General features: G+C 36.3%; 1 protein-coding gene across 1 annotated transcript in view; it reads left to right on the top strand.

Moving 5' to 3' along the window:
- Positions 1–1,919: 1,919 nt before the first annotated feature.
- The window catches only part of 5-HT2B (5-hydroxytryptamine receptor 2B), a 153,904-nt gene continuing 134,756 nt past the window's right edge, over positions 1,920–21,067 (top strand). The window contains exon 1 of the mRNA XM_081769647.1: positions 1,920–2,437. Coding sequence (XP_081625773.1) covers positions 2,056–2,437 — 382 coding nt within the window. The 5' untranslated portion in view covers positions 1,920–2,055. The remainder of the gene's footprint in view (positions 2,438–21,067) is intronic.

Here is a 21,067-nt window from a genome sequence, read left to right as displayed (position 1 = left end):
AACGCAATTTCTATTTTTATGTCTCACGTTTGTCTTTTAAACTAATGGAGACTGGTAATTAAGGAAATTGGACAATTATGAATTGATGAAATGGTAATGTAGGAGGAAATCGAAGAACAGAGAAAAATCACTGTTCTCCACTGCAAACCTGCGGACCAGGGATCCCACGCATCTGAGCCGCCGTCGTGGATAGAGCAGGGTTACACACGAGACGAGACGAGACGAGAATAATTATTCCACTACAATTTCCGAGACAATACATCACTATAAATATACCACATTGACTTGACACCTAGTCTTCCTTTTCCGGCGCTGCAATCGGCTGAAGAATTCCACTCTCTTTCGCTAAGGCTCTCTCGCTTAGCAGCTGCTGAACCCTTATTGGCTCAACGAGTGGGTGTGTCGGGGTGTGAGCTTTAGTTCGCATTTTTGCCACGGCTCAAGACATATTGGCAGCATAATAGAGCCTTTCTATTGCAAGTGTGCCCTTCCTGGCGCTACTGTCGATGTGTGTTTTCCAGTACCTCCTCGAAAGAGGACAAACAAGTTGTTCTGACCGAGATCTTTCAATAGTTGGATGCGGAAGCGATGTCACAATGAACTGTTTCACGGACTATGCTGTCCACTGTCTTGTTAGCCATTCTAAATAGCGTACGATCTTCACTCGTCAAGATCAAAAGACTGAATGATAAATTGGCAACACAGCAGTGGTTATTCACTTTTTTCCCAAAAAACAAAGGGAAGGTTTCTTCCGCAAGAGGACGGTAGGAGTGGGCACACTTGAAATAAAAAGGTTCTTGCATGACACCTCTCAAGACGAAAATATCTCAGGTCTCATCTTGTTGGCAGCCTTAGCCTAGAGCGTGTGCCCTTGAAGCACGAGTTCCTGGGTTTGATTCCCAAGAAGAGGGCATCAAATGCACTCTAGTGGTTCTGATCACACTTTAAACCGTATGTCTCGCCATATGTGGACTCAGTGCTGACAAAGGACGTAAATGCAAATAAAACCAGAAAAAACGACACATTTAAATTTTTAAAAAAAGATGTAGTGAATATATTTAATCTGTAAGTGAAGTAACTGTGTACGTAAAGTACAAGCAAATAAAGGATTGAAAGGAACGAAGAAAGGGGGAGGACACACTAACACAAACCTAGAACGATTTCAAGCCCCCAGAACAGAGAACTAACTCTTAAGCTTCTGTCTGGCACAAGATTAACACGAGAATAAATTCAATCCACTACCTTCTGATCTAGTGGTTAGTGCGTGAGCCTTTAGTGTATAGAGTCCCAGGTTCGATTTCCAGTGGAAAACACCGGAAATTTAAACGCATTACAGTTGTTCGAATTCCACCTTAAAACTGTAGGTCCACATCCCATACATCCTCGGTGCTGAAAAGGGACGCTCAACTCCACCAAATAACCCCTTATTCTTGACCTACTCAATCTCAAACAATGCGAATCATGGGAAGCTTCGAAAAATATGTCAAGTATCTCACATGTAACATTCCGTGAAAATAATTTTTCCAAAAGATTTCGTGCAATAGACACAAACAAAACAGACATGCAAATTTATGTTAGATCGAATAATAGAAGCTAGTCCCCATTATATTCATAACGCAACAGGGGCTCTACGGAATTATCGTAAGTTAAAATATGAAGTAATATTTACATGGTAATTTCAAAGCAATTAAATACCCACGCACACAATTTTTGAAGACGGTATTAAATTAAACAGGAGAATCGAAAGAGGAAGTGTGCGGAATGTGATATTGACCAATTCATGATTTGTACATGCCTAACAAAAGAGTATGAACTGAGGGGGGGAAAAATACATTGAACGCACAAAGTTTACTACTCAGCGCTCGCGCAGACGACCAATCTCTTTCCCTCCTTCCACAGTGCTTATTGCACTGGCTCTCCAAAGTTGGATGTCGGCAGTGTAGCCGTGCCGGATCCCGAGGAAGAATCATGTGAAGGGAAATAGGAACACCACGTGGAAACCCGACAGACGGTGGCGGCCGCACCGCGCACACGATCTGTCCCGATGGAGGCAGAATGAGCGGTTCTCATCCAAACTCCACGTGGTGGGCCCCGCTTGGCAACTGTCAAGGAACGACTAACTTCAGTGCTATTAATACTACTAGAATTAATAATAGTGATGCTATTGGTGTTGGTGGTAGTAGTGTGAGTGGTGGTTATAGTGAGTGGTGTGTAGAGGTTGGTGATTCAGAGCTTTCAAAGGAATCTAATTGGTGGGCGCTATTAGCTATAATTCTTGTTATCGCCACGGCGGCTGGAAATATTCTAGTGTGTTTGGCTATTACGTGGGAGCGACGGCTTCAAAACGTCACTAATTACTTCCTTATGTCTTTAGCAGTCACTGACTTAATGGTGGCTATACTTGTCATGCCAGTTGGCATACTAACGCTCGTCAAAGGTAAGTTATAGCAGGTCGTAACAATAAAGATAATGCAAACCCTATATATCCCTTTGCCCTCATTCTTTACCAACAAATATTGTGGAAAAAAAGATCAAATATTGTCTTTTCTCGAATGGCAAGAAGCGAAACAAACTATTTTCCGAAAAAGCATCGGCTTTTCTGAGACGAAATTATTGCGTCTCTTAATATTTCTCTTAATTATTTTTTTTTTCGACAGAATCCACATCTTTTGGTGTTCAGAAATCTCATCGAATTGTAGTAATTGTCCGGAAATCATCCCTACCGGCCTAATGATTGCATAGAGTCCCGGGTTCGATTCCTAGCGACAGAGTACTGAAAGCATTAAGTAGTCTGGATTCCATCTTGCATTGTATATTTACATCTCATAGCTTTGGTACTACTGTACTACTACTACTACCACCACTAATAATAATAATATAAATAAATAAATAAAAAATGAAAGTTAAACAAATATTTTGTGTCCCTCAGCTACGCTGTATAGGTTTTGATTTCTATATACTCATTTACGCCATCTATGTCAGCAGCGAGGCTGCACGCGACGAGTTTCTACTCTTTTAAATTGTTTGAAACACGTGCGTTCGACGCTCTCCTGTGTGAATCGTACCCAGGACCTCGTTGACTAATGGCTAACGCGCTAGCCATTACATTAGGAACGAGGACTATGCCGTGTACGCTACACGATATCCTATATGTAATGCAAAAGCATTCCCGTCTGTCCGTGACGCTAATTCCTACAATGCCATGCAAACATTAAACCTTTAAGAATTGCGGGTTGCCTTAAACATCTAGGTGAAATATTTACATATTTTTAATACACGAGTCGAAGGCTTAGAGAAACAACTAGTATATGATAAATAAAACTAGATATGATTAGTTCTACTTAAGACAAAGTATAAGACAAATCCAAAAGAGATAGATTGTCAAATTCATATAAGCAAGGTCTACCTTAAGCTGTAATATGTAAAAGCAAACTGTTCAAAACACTCAGTTTTAAGTGCATATACGTTCAATATACTTTTCACCGTTATCGAAACACCACTATCTCATTATCTGTACTATACTACGCAGCTTTCAGAGAAACATTTCCTTAGTATATTCTGGAATATACCAGAAAATAAAATTTAAAAATCCCGACAACTCAATAAAACTAGTACAATTTGTTGAGCATTTTACTGAGCTCTCGCGGTACTGCAACACGATGAAATGTATGTCCTTTTAACACATCACGGCGTTCCGAATTAAATTTCCAGTGGGACAGCACTGAATGTGATACAGTGGTTCGAATTACACATTAAGATGTGCGTCCACGTTGCTAAAAAGGAACACTGAACTTCAAACAAACTAATTGTATGTATCATTGTCAACGTACCACAAAGACCATTCATTATATAAAAAATGACCATTTTTGTCATCCCCCCCCCAAAAAAAAACGAATTATTTGTTCCTAGGGTATCTGGCAATTGGTATTTTTTCATTATTTTCTTGAACAGCTTAATCAAGCATATTTAAAGGTTTCTTGAGGGTTATATACAGGAATTGAATATAAGGTTTCCAAATGTTTTGACTGTTATAGAAACACAAAAGTATCCATCAAGAACGACTAACTGCCTTAAGAGACTTCATCCCGGCGAAATTAAAATACCGCTAATTTTACAGTAATTATGTGATATCTTCAAATAGATAAATGATAACTGAAAAATGGAACAAGAGCGCCCTAGACAATATTATTTTGCGTGAGATACCGTTATCACAAGTCACCTAGCGGCTTTCCGTTTTCAGCTGTTTAGAAACGCGAAAATAAATGCCGATTTTCAAAATGGCTCGAAATCGAAAGCAGATAAGTGAGTCGTGATAACGGTATCTCATGTAAAATGATATTGTCTAGGGCGCTCTTGTTCCACATTTCGATTATCTTTTATCTATTTGAAGATATCACATAATTACTGTAAAATTAGCGGTATTTTAATTTCGCCGTGATGCAGACTCTTAAGTAACGAAGAGATTCCATCGTATGCTTTCCAACTATGAGTTTTCGGTTTAATCTCCGTTTCGGCACGTATAGCTAGAATCACACACTGACTTACATGTTGGTATGTCATACAATCTAGTTATCTGAAGGAAATGTTAAATACTGAAAAATGGGGGGCAAATATGAGTTTGAGAACTTATATTAATTTTGTAATATTTGAAATAATTTCTAACCAATAATACGTTCATGGTGGAAGATAGTCTGTGGGTTTCCGTGTTTTTCTTTTCCGGTGTTTTACTGTTCCTCATACGGTTTTCATTTCATTCTCATGATGACCATTTACGGTATTACAGCTTAACGTGATATTCAAACTACACGAGTTTTCACCGGAAATCGAACCCGGGTTTCCCCACACTAAAAGGCGCGTACGTTAATCATATAGTCACAAGGAAGTTCCATATAAGCCGGGAATGAATATACTTATTTGATTATTACCGCAAATTTCACATATGCACTATATTGTAAATAGTTCAATGATTTGTTTGCTAACAATTCTGTACGATTATAAAGAATCGCTGTCAAACGAGTAACCACGAAACAACGGAAATTGGTGAGTTTATGTATATTGTCATAAACTAGTTACAAAACAAATACTAAAAGCATTGAACAACAACAACAACAACAACAAATCAATAAAATAACATTAACACATTTTCATTTTATTGCATGGACAAGTGAAAGCGGGTCCAGTATGAAGTCTACGGACCTTCCTTAATCGAAAGCTTCTCAGCGGGGACGCGCAGAATCATCTTAGGATGTTTCCGTATGAGTAAAATACCACAAGTGACCTTCAAACCTTAGGTCGATAAAACAATTTGTTCAAAGCTTTGCTCTTATTTTCTGTTTATTATCTACTTACAACGTTACATCGTCTAACACTACAACAGCTGCAGCCACAAATGTGGAAAGGAAAATCGAATTCCGAAGTCTTGTAGACAAGAAGCGTGTACAAGTTTCAATTACATATCATCGCCATATTGAACATGAGAACTTGCGAAAGCAACTGGGTCCGTAGTATTAATTTGAAAAGTCTGGTCATAAATGCTGAAAATAGTATCAAACCTTAACTACTAATGTACAGCTAAAAATAATCCTAGCTCTCACCTGCAATCTTGTTAAAATATGCATTAGTGTCACGTGTACGTGACGTGAAAGAGGTTTGGTTTTATATTTTCTCAAATTTTCCGGTTTAAAGGGAGACATTAGAAAGGAAATGGAATATATTATTAGAACTCTTAATTGATTACAGAAATCTGCTTGTCGCTATCTATTACAGTTTTCATTCCATCGCGAACGACGTTAAAACCGGAAGTGGTTTATTTCTGTCACACCTGGTTTGGACATGCAGTTAAGAGAGATGATAATATCCACACTTAAAACGCTAAATCGATTCCAAAAATCTATTCTCGCTATCTCTTATAGCAGCGTTTCCCAACCTTCTTCAACTTGCGGCACACTACGGGTATAACTTGAATTCTCGCGGCACACTTACATATATTATTATTTGTAAATATAAAACACAGTGTATTTTTTTTCTGTGATTACTGATCATCTTCTCACAGAGAAGAAAGCTCGATCACTAGTTTTCACCAGTGGTAAATCATTATGCTTATTCTTCATTCTAATTTTAAAATAGAAAACAATTGCAATGAAATATTGAACTCAGGTTTTTTAAAAATACGCTTTCTTTTTCGAAAACTGTATCCAACCTTTCACTAAGAAGGAAGATCACTAAATAACGAATGAACAAACAAATCTCTTGTACTTTTAACACAAATGTAGGTAATTTGTATGCACGTTTGCTTTGTCGAAGAGATTGAATAATATTTTAAATTTTTAAGTTACGAAATAGTCTGCAACAATAAAAAAAAACAATAATGGTCATAACAATGATAAATACTTTTTTCAACATTAAAACTGTACAAAAAGTAACAGGGTATGAATCTAGAATTTTAAGTTCATACCCTGTTACTTTTTGTACATTTTTAATGTTGAAAAAAGTATTTATCGTTGTTATGACTATCATAGTAGTGTGAAATAGAAATGTACATTTTTCCGTACGTTTTGTAATTTGATTAATAATTTTGTTTCGATTTCCTCGCGGCACACCTGCGGCCCATTCACGGCACACCAGTGTGCCGCGGCACACCGGTTGGGAAACGCTGTCTTATAGTTTTTCCTCTAAGTAAATTATTAGAACCGAAAGTTGTAGTGGATTTCTACTACTTCCGATTTCAGTAGAGTTAAGAATGGCTATAAAATGTATGTTTGGGACGTTAAACCGATTTCAGGAAACAGATTGTCGCTATCTATTACCGTTCTTGTCCCCACAGTGATCGATGTTAAAACCGGAAAGGGTTGATTTCTTTAACTTCTGGGTTGAATATCGGCTCCAAAAAAGAACTCGATTTCTAATTTTTGACCCTTTACATTCTGACCAAATTTGGTGGCAATCCATAAAATAGTTCTTGATATTTCTTGTCTCCCGATCAGACGGACGGACGTAACGAAACTCCTAAATAAAATTAAGGTACTATACATATACCACATTGACTTGATCCCTAGTCTTCCGTTGCAAGCGCTGCTATCGGCTGAAGGAACACCACTCACTTTTTCTCGCTTAGCAACAGCTGAACCCTTATTGGCTCAACACGAGGGTGTGAGTTTTAGTTCGCATTTTTGCCACGGCTCAAGACATTTTGGCAGCACAATAGCCACAACACTAATCTTTCTCGTTCCTATTCATTAAATCATGTGATGCTACTGTTATTGCTGCACTATTTATGAATTATGAACAAAATAACCTCACCATTTTCCAGAAAATCTTCCGAATAATAGTAACTCGAAGAATAAAATACTCCATGTGGATTTTAGAGGGAAAATGGCTTGTGACGTATTGTAAGCTTCTTAATGAAACAAGAAACTGATCGAGAAGAACTTACTCCCATGAGCAAACTACTACTAGATATTTTTTTCTTCCAGAAAAAATGCCACACTATTTTATAGGGTTGTTAATAAGTTATTGATTTATGGATCTAAAGGATTTGCATTCACATCCTTTGTCAGCAGTAAGGTTACATAGGATCACATCATCTAGTTTAAAGTGGAATATGGACCATTACAGTGCGTTTGATGATTCCCATCAGGAATTGAATCCTAGTCCTCTTGCCCCAAAGACGCACGCGCTAGCCATTAGAATAGTCAAGAGCGAAACTCTATAATTTTTATTTAACATTACATCATACAAACCGTCATAGGATATGATGATGTAACGTGTAATGTAATTTAAGGGTTACTTACCTCTTTACTGGATGCAAGATATACGAAACTTATTGTTCCTCAATGTTTTGCTTCCAAGTTAAAAGCCAGGTTTCGTTCTCTCTCAACTTCCGGAGATCTCATGATTATTTCAAAACAGTGGTATTCACTGTTAAAAGATTAAACTTTCGTCTATGAAAATTGAATTAAACTAAAACGAATCTCTCTGCTATCACAGACCACGAACAGCAATGGTTGGCCGGAGTGCATTTTAGCCACATGCCATGTTAACGGCGTCTTTCTTCTAGTGTGTGCTCGATCAGCTTTCGCGCTCTATTCTCATTGAGGCTTTATCTTCCTTGTTGTTTCACTGACCATTAGATAGGACTGTATTGTATTTTATTCTTTGTTGTGTTCCTTAAGGTAGGTTAGGTTATATTTTAGTTTAATGAATCGCAGTAGTTTTACTTTCATCAATGCAGCGAATTTGTCCAGAAAATCATAATAAAGTCACAAATACTGAAATTTAATTGTATTTTCTGCAATATTTTACGTGAAGAGAGTACTTGTATCCGTACAATTTTAAATTTAATCAAGGAATAAAAACCAATTTTATTTAAAAAGTGAAAAATCAATTTTATAAGTAATATTATATTTTGAACAACTTCAAATTTTATTCGAGTACAAAATCCAGTTTTATGATTTATAAATTTTATCATATTTTGTACAATTTCGCATTTAATCAGAGGACAAAACCAGTTTTTATTTAACGGTAGCTTAGTGGTAGAGCGTTCACCTTAGGGTCCTTGGTTCGATCCCAGCTCGCGCCTACAGCTTTGTGGTGGACAAACATCGTGTGCGTGGGTTTTCTCGGTGTTCTCCTGTTTCCTCCCACCATTTCATTCATTTCTCATCATCACAGTCTCCTTTAGCCTAGCTGGCATAATCGTGGGGCGTAAAACAAAGAGTTCGTTTCACTTTCTCCCGTTTTTATTGAAGTTACGCTAATGTAAATGAACAATTTTAATTCAAAAATTTTGGTGTATGCCAATGGTTAAAATTGAAACGGACTTGGTACAAGATCGTTAAAACGACTCCATTCTTTTGTTCAACACAGAAGCAAATCTGAGACCATAAACGTTCACAATTCGGACAATGTAAGTTACTTGTTGCTTTTCTCTGCAACACTAACCATTTTGTGTACTTCTGCTAGTCTGATGGGTAGCGTGAGGCTTTGCTGCACAAGGTCCTGGATTCGATTCCAGGAGAGAGTATTGAATGCATTACGATAGTTCGGATTCCACATTAAATTGTTGGTCCTGTCTTACATAGCTTCGGCGATGAAAGTGAACGCTGAACTTCAATTAATAACTAATCATCTTACGAGTTCTGAAGTTCTTTCTTTTACCAATAATGTTACCGATAAATATAATCGTAACGAGACATACATAGACCAGAGACATACGGATACACTTTAAATGCAAAATAAAGAGCTTTTTTTCCCCAAGCACTGGAAAGTGTGTTCGTAATGCAGCATTTATTACATATATGTAATAAATTTGTGCTTCATATCGATCGACGCCATTGGGGATTTGGACGCTCAATTACCTCCCTTAACGCATAAAAAACATTTGTGGCAGAATGAGACATAAACCAAGCATAGCCAATGTCAATTAACCAGGGGTTTCGCTAAATGGACACCATTACTTCACGGCCACTAGAATTGTATTTCCATAAATTTTATTATCCTCAAAATATACGCAAGGAAAATACAAAAATTAATTGAAACTCTCTCTCCATTTTCGTATCCATTATTGTCTCAACCATAATGCTTTTTAAAAGTAATTAATCCATAAGGGAAGTTCTCATTACAATTTTCATAGTTTCACTACTAATAAACATCAAAGGAACACTCCGCAATAGTTCCACATTATATCAATTACTCTGTACTCAGCAAAAACCCACTGAATATTACTCCCACATCGAAACATTATATAATTTTAATGTCTGAGCTACTCTGCTGTCTACGCTACTTACTGGCTATGCCACTGACAACGATAATTTCCTGAAATTTTCTTTCCAAGTTGCGAAACTAGTTCAAACTAGCCTTAGATTAGTCACTTTAGCGCCAATATATTATTGTATTGTTCCTGTTACCGAGCCACGTTATGCTTGAGTAGAATGAACGGGTGTGAATGAATTACTGATCTTTGTCATTAGTTCGAAGTGAAAATGACAGCATTAAGATTTGTTCGTCCTCTTTTGTTTTCTGAACATCAATAATGAAAATCGATCACTTAGACCTGCCTACTCACTGTGTACATTAATCACGAAACGAAGCCTTCCTCTGAGTAAAATGTAAACAAAAAAAAAATAGGTATGCTTTGACAATTCGCTCTATAAGCATTTGTTTACTGAACACAATATGCCATTGCAAATGAGAATGGAATTCCAGTTCGTTGAGTAAAACGAATTAGTCCTTTTCTCACTAACTGGTATTGGGAACAGTACGTAAAGAATTCAAACAGGTGATTCCCTTGAGTCAATATATGCGTCAAGCAGGACGCCATTCTTCCATCAAAGCAAGAAACCGTGATTTTCCTGCGAATATATATAAAATTTCGATTAGTTGGAGCGATGCATAATTCTGGGTTCGATTCTCACCATCAGTAGGGAAGGGGAACAGGATTAAATCTTCTGTCTAAAATGAGAGACATAATTGTGTTGGAAACTGAAACGCTTACAGAACATCACTCACTAAAAGTGATGAATCTGCCTGGTAAGTCTTGGTGGACTCGAGCATCAGGACGTAAATTATAATGTGCACAAGCAAAAATAACTATACATTGTCATATATTAATACGATATACTCAAGTAAAACACATTTTTAAGGAGTGATTTACAAAACAAAACTCATCGTATTTATCCCGTCTATCTACGTGTATGAACCCGTCCATTCAGAACACAAAAAGAAAACTCAGAAACTGCTTGATGCATCACCATAAATTTTAGCTAGGATGTAGGGAGCCAGGAGGTTAATTGTATTTGTTAATGAAGGCAATATTCAAATCGAAAATGATACTAATCCATTATTTTCAGTTTTAACGATCAATAAAGAGCAAAAATTGTCATAAATAACCAGAAGCGGTCTCCTGCAATTGATGTGTCCCAAAAATATATTTCAAATCCAATCTACAACTCTACTAAAAACCGGAAGTGATATAAATCCACTACAACTTCCGGTTTTAATACTGATCTGCACAAAATAAAAACAGTAAGAGAGCAAGAAGCTATCTTTGGAAGAATTCATTCAGCAATTTAAAAATACGTACCATTGTTTCTTTTGACCTTCTAATCAAACCCGAAATAACAAACAAACAAAAAAAAAAAAAAACTTCTGGTATTAACGCTGATCGCTATAGAGTAAATACGATAAAAGATAACGGGACAAGATTTTGTAATCAATTACGTGTTCCAAGAACCTCTCAATCCATCTCCACTCTAATCTTTCTACTCAAACCGGAAGTGGTAAAAATCTGCTACCACTTCCACCTTCAATGTTAATTGAAAAAATATCACACAATGCAAACCACACTCCGATACTGTTACTTGTTTTCTTTAAACAAGCAAATTCTCTCAGATATCCTAACAAATATAAATCTGATTTTTTTTTTTTAAGAAGCCACATGGACTTATGTCTGGGCTGTGAGGTGACTGCATGCCCCCGCCCTCGTGTCTCCCTGGAGATCAGCGTGACCTCACATGAATCTCAAACGTGTCATCCAAAAAAATCAAGAAAATGTTTACCATATATGGACGCGTTCCGTTCTTGTACGAAACAGCATCTGCATAGGAAGATTTGTTGCCAAAAGATGAGGGACAAAGGTGGCACTGCACTGTTGGCTTCACTCAATAAAACTGTAGTCCACCTTATTTATTTATTTATTTATTTTTCATGAAGGACTGATGAATACTTTCACGTGGAAATACACTTATGCAAGAGATTACGTATGAAATCTACCGAATTTCACAGCAAATTCTGCATTTACGCGCGAAATTCGAATCCGAGTACTTAAATGTTTCAGCGCAAATTAAATAGTACTCGCACGATATTTCGTGTACACCACTCTGCAGTTATAACTAGACTGGAATCACAGTAACTCTTCTTTCTTCCCGCCAATAATTGAGTACAGTAGACTATTCCCAGCGTTGTCACATTGAAGACATACCTCTAGTATTGTATGCAGAAGAACAAGACAATTTCTACACATGCACATGCTGACAAACCAAATACCATTTTTAAACAAGTAAATGACAAATATAATGATTTCGTGCATTACACTTGTACAAGCGAAAGGAGGGTTTTCAAGTTGTGATATTACAACACTTTATTCTTGAATGATACCAACCTCAATCATTAAGGGTGATTCTTAAGCCTTAAAAAGGAAACAAGATATAGTTAAAGAAAATAGCTAATTTTAAACAAAAAGTTATTATGACACATTTGCTGACACTTGGGGGCCAATTAATCCTACGTGCGCAAGTTCAACTCCAAACATAGACTCCACTGGAAAATAAATAAATAAATAAATAAATAAATAAACATACATACATACATACATACACACACACACACACACACACACACACATACACACAAAATCATATTCGATGTTTTATACACAGTTGGGCAATTTTTCTACGAAAAATAAACATTCTTTTCTTAAGATTTACCACCTAGAACATTTATTTCAGACATTTTGTTTATATTCAAGTTACAGTATCAACATGAAAACTAATTACAACAAATTCTTTATTGAATTGTCCATGTTGCAGATTATAATATCAGTAGGGAAAACTAGAACAATTAGGCCAGTCGAATTAGGATTCTCGTAAAAGGTGATCGTGGACATAATTGGTAATTAATTTTTCTCTTCACAGGATTGTGTAATAGTGGTCCTAATCAACATACTAAAAGTTTTGAATGATCTGCCTTGTGCTAACTCCGCCATCTTAGAAAATGGCGGACGAATATACATCTATTTCGGGTTTTGGCTAATTTCTCGAAAACAGTTTTTAAAAAGAAAATGAACTAGATAAATTTGAAAGAGAAGAAAATTTCCTATTAGATAGAATGCTTTTGAGAGAAACGTAAAAGCTCTATCACCATTCACACAGCATTTTTGATTATGTAATGTGTGGTGAGTACATCGGCGCCCCTCGAGATATATTTAAGTTTCTTCCTTGCTCGTAATTAATGAAATTTTCTCTTCGCAATATTGTTGTAATTGTGGTCCTAATCAATATATTAAAAATCCTGAATGAGCCGACTCGTGCTGACGCCGCCATTTTGGAAAAATGGCGGATTATCAGGCACCTTCATTCGTTTTTTTGGCTAATTTTTCAAAAACGGTTAAGTTTAGAAAGAAAATTAACTGGGCCACTTTGAAAGAGTAAAAAAAAAAAAATCCATTAAAGAGAACTTTCAGTTTTCTTCAATATTAATGGTTCTCCAGAAATTGTGGTCAGTTTCCCTTCGTGAAATTATAAATCAGCCGAAAATTGTCTGTTAGCGGAATATTGTATTTTTATAGAATAATTGACTAATAATCTCCAATTGATTTTTTATTATAAAGAATGAACTGTAGAGTATTTTTTTGTATATTTGAGAGCATAGAAATGTTCCCCTCCTGCCTTATCTAATTCAATCTCCTTTGCTAATACAGATATGCTTTCAGCTTCGTGATTTATATATTGCCAGGGCAGATATTACTTATAATGTTTGTAAGGCCTCACCACCTTTGCCGTATTGGAAGACAAGGCCAATTAGCGCGTTTTCTACTGTTCCTTGGAGGCCTAATCCATGAATGTAATTATCATTCTAATTTCCACCTTCGTTCTTATCATCCATTATTTCTATTGCAGGTTGATTACTAAGATCAGTGCATGTCATTCGTGTTTTTTTTGCGGGGGGGGGGGTAAACAGCGACTTTCAGGTTGTTTTTTTTTATGCAGGAGCTTAAAATTAGTTTCATTAATTCGTCAGGTGCTGGTGCTTGAGTCAGTGGGATAGGTAGAAGAATGTTTCCATAAGCTCTCCATCCCCATTCTTCGGGACCAAGTTGTTTCCCTGTCCATAACTGCACTTGATGGAAAATTCTCAACATTTGCATGACGGCTACATCTGAAGTCGCAGGAAGACTAACTTCACTTCGATTTTCCTGTTTGCAATTTATCTGTTAAAACATTATTAGATCTGTAATCATCACGACATTTATCCGATGTGTCAGCTCCGTATAATGCAAGGACCAATATTTCTCCTATTCACGAATCTCATTCTTAGTAGCATCAGCATTATTGAAGATACCTACAGCATCTCGAATATCTTCTCTCTTGTTAAGTAGTGTAATTGCCTTGACCTTTCCTTTGTCAAAGAAGGCTGAAGTCGTGTCAGTACCACTTACCGCATGAGGAAATGTTCTTTGAGGTTAGGGGTGCTTCTCCTTCAGTTGCATGGCAGAGTATGTTTTAGTGGATACCTTTCCTCTTCCTGGCTTAACGAAGATTACATCGTTCCCGTCTGGAGTTAAGAAAATTAAAAGAACTAATAAATCAATGTCCTCACCGACAATTGCAGTTTGTTGTGATTTTGCAGCGTTTATAGGTATGTTTACAATGAGTGTGTCAGCATCGTCTTCAGCTTGCAAGACGCTGGCTGATGTAATGATTTTGTGATGTTAGTAAGGTTCGGTCTTCGGTTAGTAAGGAAATTAGTTTAGACTTGATTTTTTTTTTTTTTTTTCGTTAGAAAGAAAAGAAATCTTGTGAAACTCTTACTTGGTGTCTTTCTTCACCTCGTGGTCGGCGCATCTTTTTGTGGCGTATCTCCGAGCTCTTTTAGCACTTTTTTTTCTGTTCTTGGTGGTTTCACCATATCCATCAAATATCACAGTGCAGTTCAAACCATAATTATTTTTAATGGGGCGTGGTCGATTTAGTCGCACGACTAAATCGACTCGCTGCATTTGCCACTAAATCGAAGCAACTAGGCCGAATCAGATTGATAGATGTGTTAAATTATTTCAACCACAGAAAATAGAACGTCTTTCAATTCAGTTGCCAGTCGATTAGTCGCCTTCGATCAACAAGCGATTAAGTTGAAGTCCCGTTTACACGGTCGATTAAGTTGAAAGTGACGTCAATTCAACTGAATCGAACGCAAATCGACTAAGTGTAAACGCCCCATAAGATAAGCAATGTGAGTAGAAATAATGTCTTGAAATGTGCTTTGACGAGGCCATAGCATACGATGAAGTATACAACCACCATCAACAACAAATTTACATTCGTTACGGTGCAGTATTTGTGGATCCATTTCGTCGAAACATGAAAAGAGGCTTGATTTGACATCTCGTGCATCAAATAGGGATTATGGTAAGGAAGAGTTCATATTTAAAACTTCAGTTGGCTGTTGTAAACTGTTTTTATAATTCTTTGTGTGAACAATAGCCTACCGAACACAAGACTTTTCCGTAGGCCAGAATTCTACACATGAGCACGTTAAACAATCGATAACTCAAATCTGTTTGAAGAATTATTCTTGTTCTTCTTCTTTGTCTCAGTCTTTTTCCACTTTGTGTTAGTCGACGTTTCTGATGATTCCGCTGCATACACCCTTGTTTTGGAATTTCCCCCCCTGTTAAACTTTCCTCCTTAAAATCATTCTTTACCGATGTATGCTAGAAATAATAAATTATACATTGTATTGGAATCAGTAACAAACAGATCAAGAAAGCTACAAAATGCGGCCAGGAGAACCGATGTCCTGACCACACATCTCATCAAAACGCCTATTGGTCTGGGATGATCCTTCGGATCTCTGAAAATATGGAACAGTTGAATAATGACCTATTAATCCCTAAAACATTTCAATAATCCTGCAAAAGTGACAATTTTTTCGCAAATTTGTAATTTGATTATCAGAAAAGTAGCCATATATATATATATATATATATATATATATATATATATATATATATATATATATATATATATATATATATATATATATATTATACAATATTTTAGAATGCTTACCTTTTCAGAGAAATGTAAAAGTTCTATCTAATAAGAAATTTTCTGCTCTTTCAAATTGGTCAACTGTAGTTAATTTTCTTTCTAAAATTGACATTTTCGAGAAATTCGCCGGAAACCGAATGAAGATTTGTGACCGTCCGTCATTTTTCCAAGACGGTGACGTCAGCACGAGTCGGCTCACTCAAGACTTTTAAATATTGATGAGGACCACAATTACAATATTGTGAAGAGAAAATTTCATTAATTACGAGCAAGGAAGAAAATTAAATGCCGTGTGAATGGTGATAGAATGCTTTTGAGAGAAACGTAAAAGATCTATCTAATAGGAAATTTTCTGCTCTTTCAAATTGGTCTGGTCCATATTCTTTCTAAAATTAACCGTTTTCGAGAAATTAGCCAAAAACCGAATGAAGATGTATATTCGCCCGCCATTTTCCAAGATGGCGGAGTTAGCACAAGGCGGATCATTCAGGACTTTTAGTATGTTGATTAGGACCACTATTACAACAATCCTGTGAAGAGAAAAATTCATTACCAATTATGTCCACGAGAGGTACTTAATTCGACTGGTCTAAATCTCTATACACAAAATTAAAATGTGAAACAAATTAATGTACATCCAATTCTCCATTCGAATCCAAATTGTAATACAGAATAATTACCATGCACGATTCAAATAAACAGATGTGTTTATTTATTATTTACTTAGCCTGTGGGCACATAGCGCGTGTATTTTGTTTTCTTTCATTCTAGTACCAATTATTTCATCATTCATTTCCCATGTATTCCAGTAAGCAGATGTTCAACATGAAATTAACTTCGTTCACTAAAAATCTGAATTATTGCAAATATGGTCGCGTTAATTACCTGCCTCTAGGGGTTGATCCAGGATTCGGCCATCTCGGCTATATACACATCCGTTCATTGCTGCTTTTGTTCATGTACATATCTGCTGTTTTTGTCCATTCTACAATACGATCAAGCATTAAGTATAATAGAATTTTTTTTTAGGTATTGTCTGTCAGGCTTACAGATATGTAAAAACGAAAAAGAGTAGTACGTTATTCTTGAGGTTTAAACAGGGGTGCCCACAAGGGGGGGGCTATGACGCAAACTGCGTCATTGAAATATTGGGGGGGGGGTAAAAATGTATATAAATATGCTTGAGAAGGTGTAAAAATTAATCGAAAAGATTTTTTTTCATGGAAGAACATCTACGGATAGGCAATTGAGGGGGGTGCGTCATGGACATGAGGGGGGGGGGGTGGGCACCACTGGGTTTAAATTATGCTAAATTTGAATGTATATGTAACAAACAGCGGTTTTTGTTTCTGTGGGTTAATGTTTTCTCAATTTATATTGAAACCGTACACGGTAGTAACTTCAACCACTTTCCTTTTAGTAGAGAGGTCAGTGTGGAGACGGACACTTAGTTGATTAGAGAAAACACCTTTGGCGATCAAAGTTAAAACCGCAAGTGCTTTATTTCTGCCACTTCAGGTTTCAGGTTTGACCAGATGGTTAAGAGGGAAGATATCACATATTCTTAGAATCTTAAATAGATATTTTCAAAAACGCATCTCGCTATCTAGTACTATTCTATATTCTACAAAGGTTAACGTTAAAAGCGGAAGTGGTTTATTTCTGCCACTTTTGATTTGAAAGGGGAATTAAGAGGTGGTACCTTTAGTCAATCTCTCTTATCGTTTTTGCTTTATCAACATTGCAATCGGTTTATATGATTTCTGGTGTAGTCAATATAGTTAATAATGGAGATACATTACTCTCTCGCTAGTCCGGCCTCTCAGTAATCCGGCGCACATCCAACCAAAAACACGTGCACAATGAATTATTGTGCGCATGCGCAACAATGCTTTATATAGATCTACTGTACGTATTCGAAATTGTAGCATTCTTCACAGTTCGGAATCATATCTTCTAAAAGGAAAAATGAAATCTTTGAGTTTTACGTCCCACAGTTATGCCGGTTAGGCTAAAGGAGACGGATCTTCTAAAAGGAAACACGTTACGCTAGGCCTCAAGCAGAAATTCGAAATTTTAGGTAAATTAAATAGAGTTCTTCGCAGAAAGCCATTGCTGCTGAGTTCAATGTTGGACGAGACTGTTTTCTTTGAGAATTAATGTATGTTTGGATTTAATAAAGTATATCTCCTATGTTTTAAAATTATATCCTTCGATTTAATAAAGTACAGTACATTATATCCCCTATGTTTTCAAAATAAATAATAAAAAAAACAAGATACATAAATAAATAAATGTCAGACACTCAATAATCCGGCACCCATATGTGCCAGGAATAGCCAGAATAGCAAAAGTCTAGTGTATACTTTTGGTTTGAGTATCATCTAAATCAGTGCAATTCAACCGGGAGTACGCGTACCCCTGGGGTACGCGAAGATGTTTCTGGGGGTACGTAGTGCTGCTTCTGGGTGTCCGCTGGAAATGTCTTGACAGTTCACTGCAAATTAAATTCGATAACGTGTCAATTTGTGACTTTCGTATTTATGCGCGAAAAGAGTACAACGAAATTAGTGACAGTACTATTTCACATCTTTCATTTCTTCAACATATTTGTGTGAACAGGGTTTCTCTGCACTAACATCAATAAAACGGAAACACAGAAATTACTTGAATCTAGAATCGGCTCCGATTCTCGCACTCGCGACGATTTGACTAAGAATCGAGGAGTTCACGTCCCGGAAACAAGCTCAGTCATCTCACTAACAGATTAATTTTAAAGTTAATTTTAGTTCTTGAATTTTTAACATTGTGCTCAGTGTACGAATCATCAGGGAGGATGAGGGGAACATCCTCCTCAGTATAACTGGATGTCTGTCATATGCTTTGAAATTTCCCATGTTAATTTTTTCGGATGTGCACTTTAGCCCCCTGTAAATAGTCTTTTGATTGGCACACTGCTTGTCCTTTTATTGGGTCTCTATTTGTCCCCATTTTTAATCAACAGAACATGTGTATTAAGTTTAAAAGTTCATTTGGATTTAATTTCTTTTAAACAGCTTCAGGGGCTACCCAATTGGATGGGTGAAAGGATCTTCAATCCTTTCGACAATGAGATCTCAAAAAGCACAAGTGCTAGAAAGGTGATGTTTTCGCTGGTAGATTCCAAATTTTGTGTAGATTGTCCAGTTCTAATTGAATATTTTTTTAAAAAGTGGCTATTATTTCTTTATTACATTTTTTTTATGGGTACAGTAGAAATGTTGATTTTTTTTTATTTTTTAAGTAAAGCAACACATCCTACGAGTTATATATTCCAACACCACAAATTTGTATACAGGGATTTTCTCTCTCTCTCCGGCGTTTGTTTCATGCCAAATGATAATGAAAAACGAAAGATAACCATTTTTCTAGTCTAAGATGAATTTTTAGAAGTGTTTTGCGAACCATATGTTACTGACATTATAATTTGTTTTTGTAATGTGTTTGCTTATTACAAACTGCATGCAAGAAGAAAGGAAACACTGATCATACATGAAATAAAAACTCCAACCGGAAGTAGGCTTAATCCTGCAAACTGTGAGAGATATGAAAAACTAATATAAAAAAACCCTCCCCTTTATGGTACCCCTTACCGAATTTTATCAAGACGTCTTTTACTTGTGTCTGTAAAGAGGCATGTACAGATGTTTCAGGAATGACAAAGGGATTCATGCTCAAATGTGAATGATGCGCTGTGTAGAGAGCACAGGTTCAGCTAGTCTACGATATTATATATATATATATAAAATTTAACAGTGTTAGTAATGATTGTAATACTGCAAATTATGGGTGCGTAAAAATGTCAAATAATACTTTCGACAAAGTGCATATTTTTAAATATCTAGGATCAATATTACAGATCAAAATCATAAATTAGATGTTGACTGACAGCAGGGAATTCGTGTTAATATTCAGTTCAAGATGATCTGTCGTCGCGAATTCTGTCGAGAAATTTATAGCTTAAAATAAGTAAATCAAGGCTGTTATTCTGTATAATCAAGGCTGTTATTCTGTATAGTTGTGAAACATAGTCGCTTACGCTGAGGGAATAATGTAGACTGAAAGTATTTGAGAACGAACTCCTGAGACGAATATTCGGACTCAAGAGGAACGGGGATGGAGAATGGCGGAAACTTCATAACGAGGAACCACATAATTTATATCGTTTACTAAACATTGTTAGAGTCATCAAGTCTAGAAGGCTCGGTTAAGCAGGTTTTGTAGCCAGAATGGAATAAAGTGGGAAAGCTTTCAAAGTTTTAACTGGAAATCCAATCGAAAACCGTCCATTAGGAAGATAGGAGGATAATATTAAGATGGATCTCGCAGAAACAGGAATACAAAGTATAAACTGGATCCAGTTGGCTAAGGGCAGAAATCAATGGAGAGCTTTTGTGAACATGGCATTGAACCTTTGGGTTCCATAGGCCATAGAGTGAGTGAGTCAGTAATAACTGTTCTGGAAATCTAGTACCTATACTTAGTGGAAGAAAATTATAATTAAAACTAGAACTTATTTTATTAATTTTAATATAACTAAAGACACTTTTTACGTAGAAGTTTACGCAGAATAGATGTGTTATCTACATACACGGCATGTTAAAATTCGAGTGGAAGAAGGCTAAAAACATTATATCCAAGTTTCCAATTTCAAATATATTGACTTGATAAAAGGTAGAAAGAATACATTCTGTAAATAATCAGCTTTTAGTACCATTACATTAATGTTAACACCATATCTAAAATGACAGTTCATGGCTTTACTTGTGTAAACTAGAGTTAATTAGGTTCTAACAGAATATCTGATCCTCACAACAAAGTGTTTCCCGAACGGAAAATGAGATACAAGCTTAATTCTATACGAACATGAATGCTAATTTTAATTCGTTTCATGTATATTTTTCTCTTGTCTACAAGTTTGAATTTAGATAACCCATCAACCAGTGGCGTATTTAAAGAGGGGCTTCTGGGCTTAAGCCCCTCCCGAAATTTGTTTACTATTTTAAAGTAAACGAAAGATCTTGCAGAATGTTCACATTTACAGGAATAAAATTAACAAAGCCCTGTTGAAACAAATACGCTACTGCCTTCAACAAATTGTAAGATATGTAACTTTCAGAAACTTGGTAAGATGGTTAAGCAATCAATATGTCCGTTGTGATTGGGTTGCTTAACTTCCACTTGCTAGCAACCAATCAAAT

Source organism: Thermobia domestica, chromosome 8 (genome assembly GCF_964235325.1).
Source record: "Thermobia domestica chromosome 8, izTheDome1.hap1.1, whole genome shotgun sequence".
NCBI lineage: Eukaryota > Metazoa > Arthropoda > Insecta > Zygentoma > Lepismatidae > Thermobia > Thermobia domestica.
The sequence above is the reverse complement of the archived record's forward strand: the minus strand, read 5'-3'. Positions and strand labels throughout refer to the sequence as shown.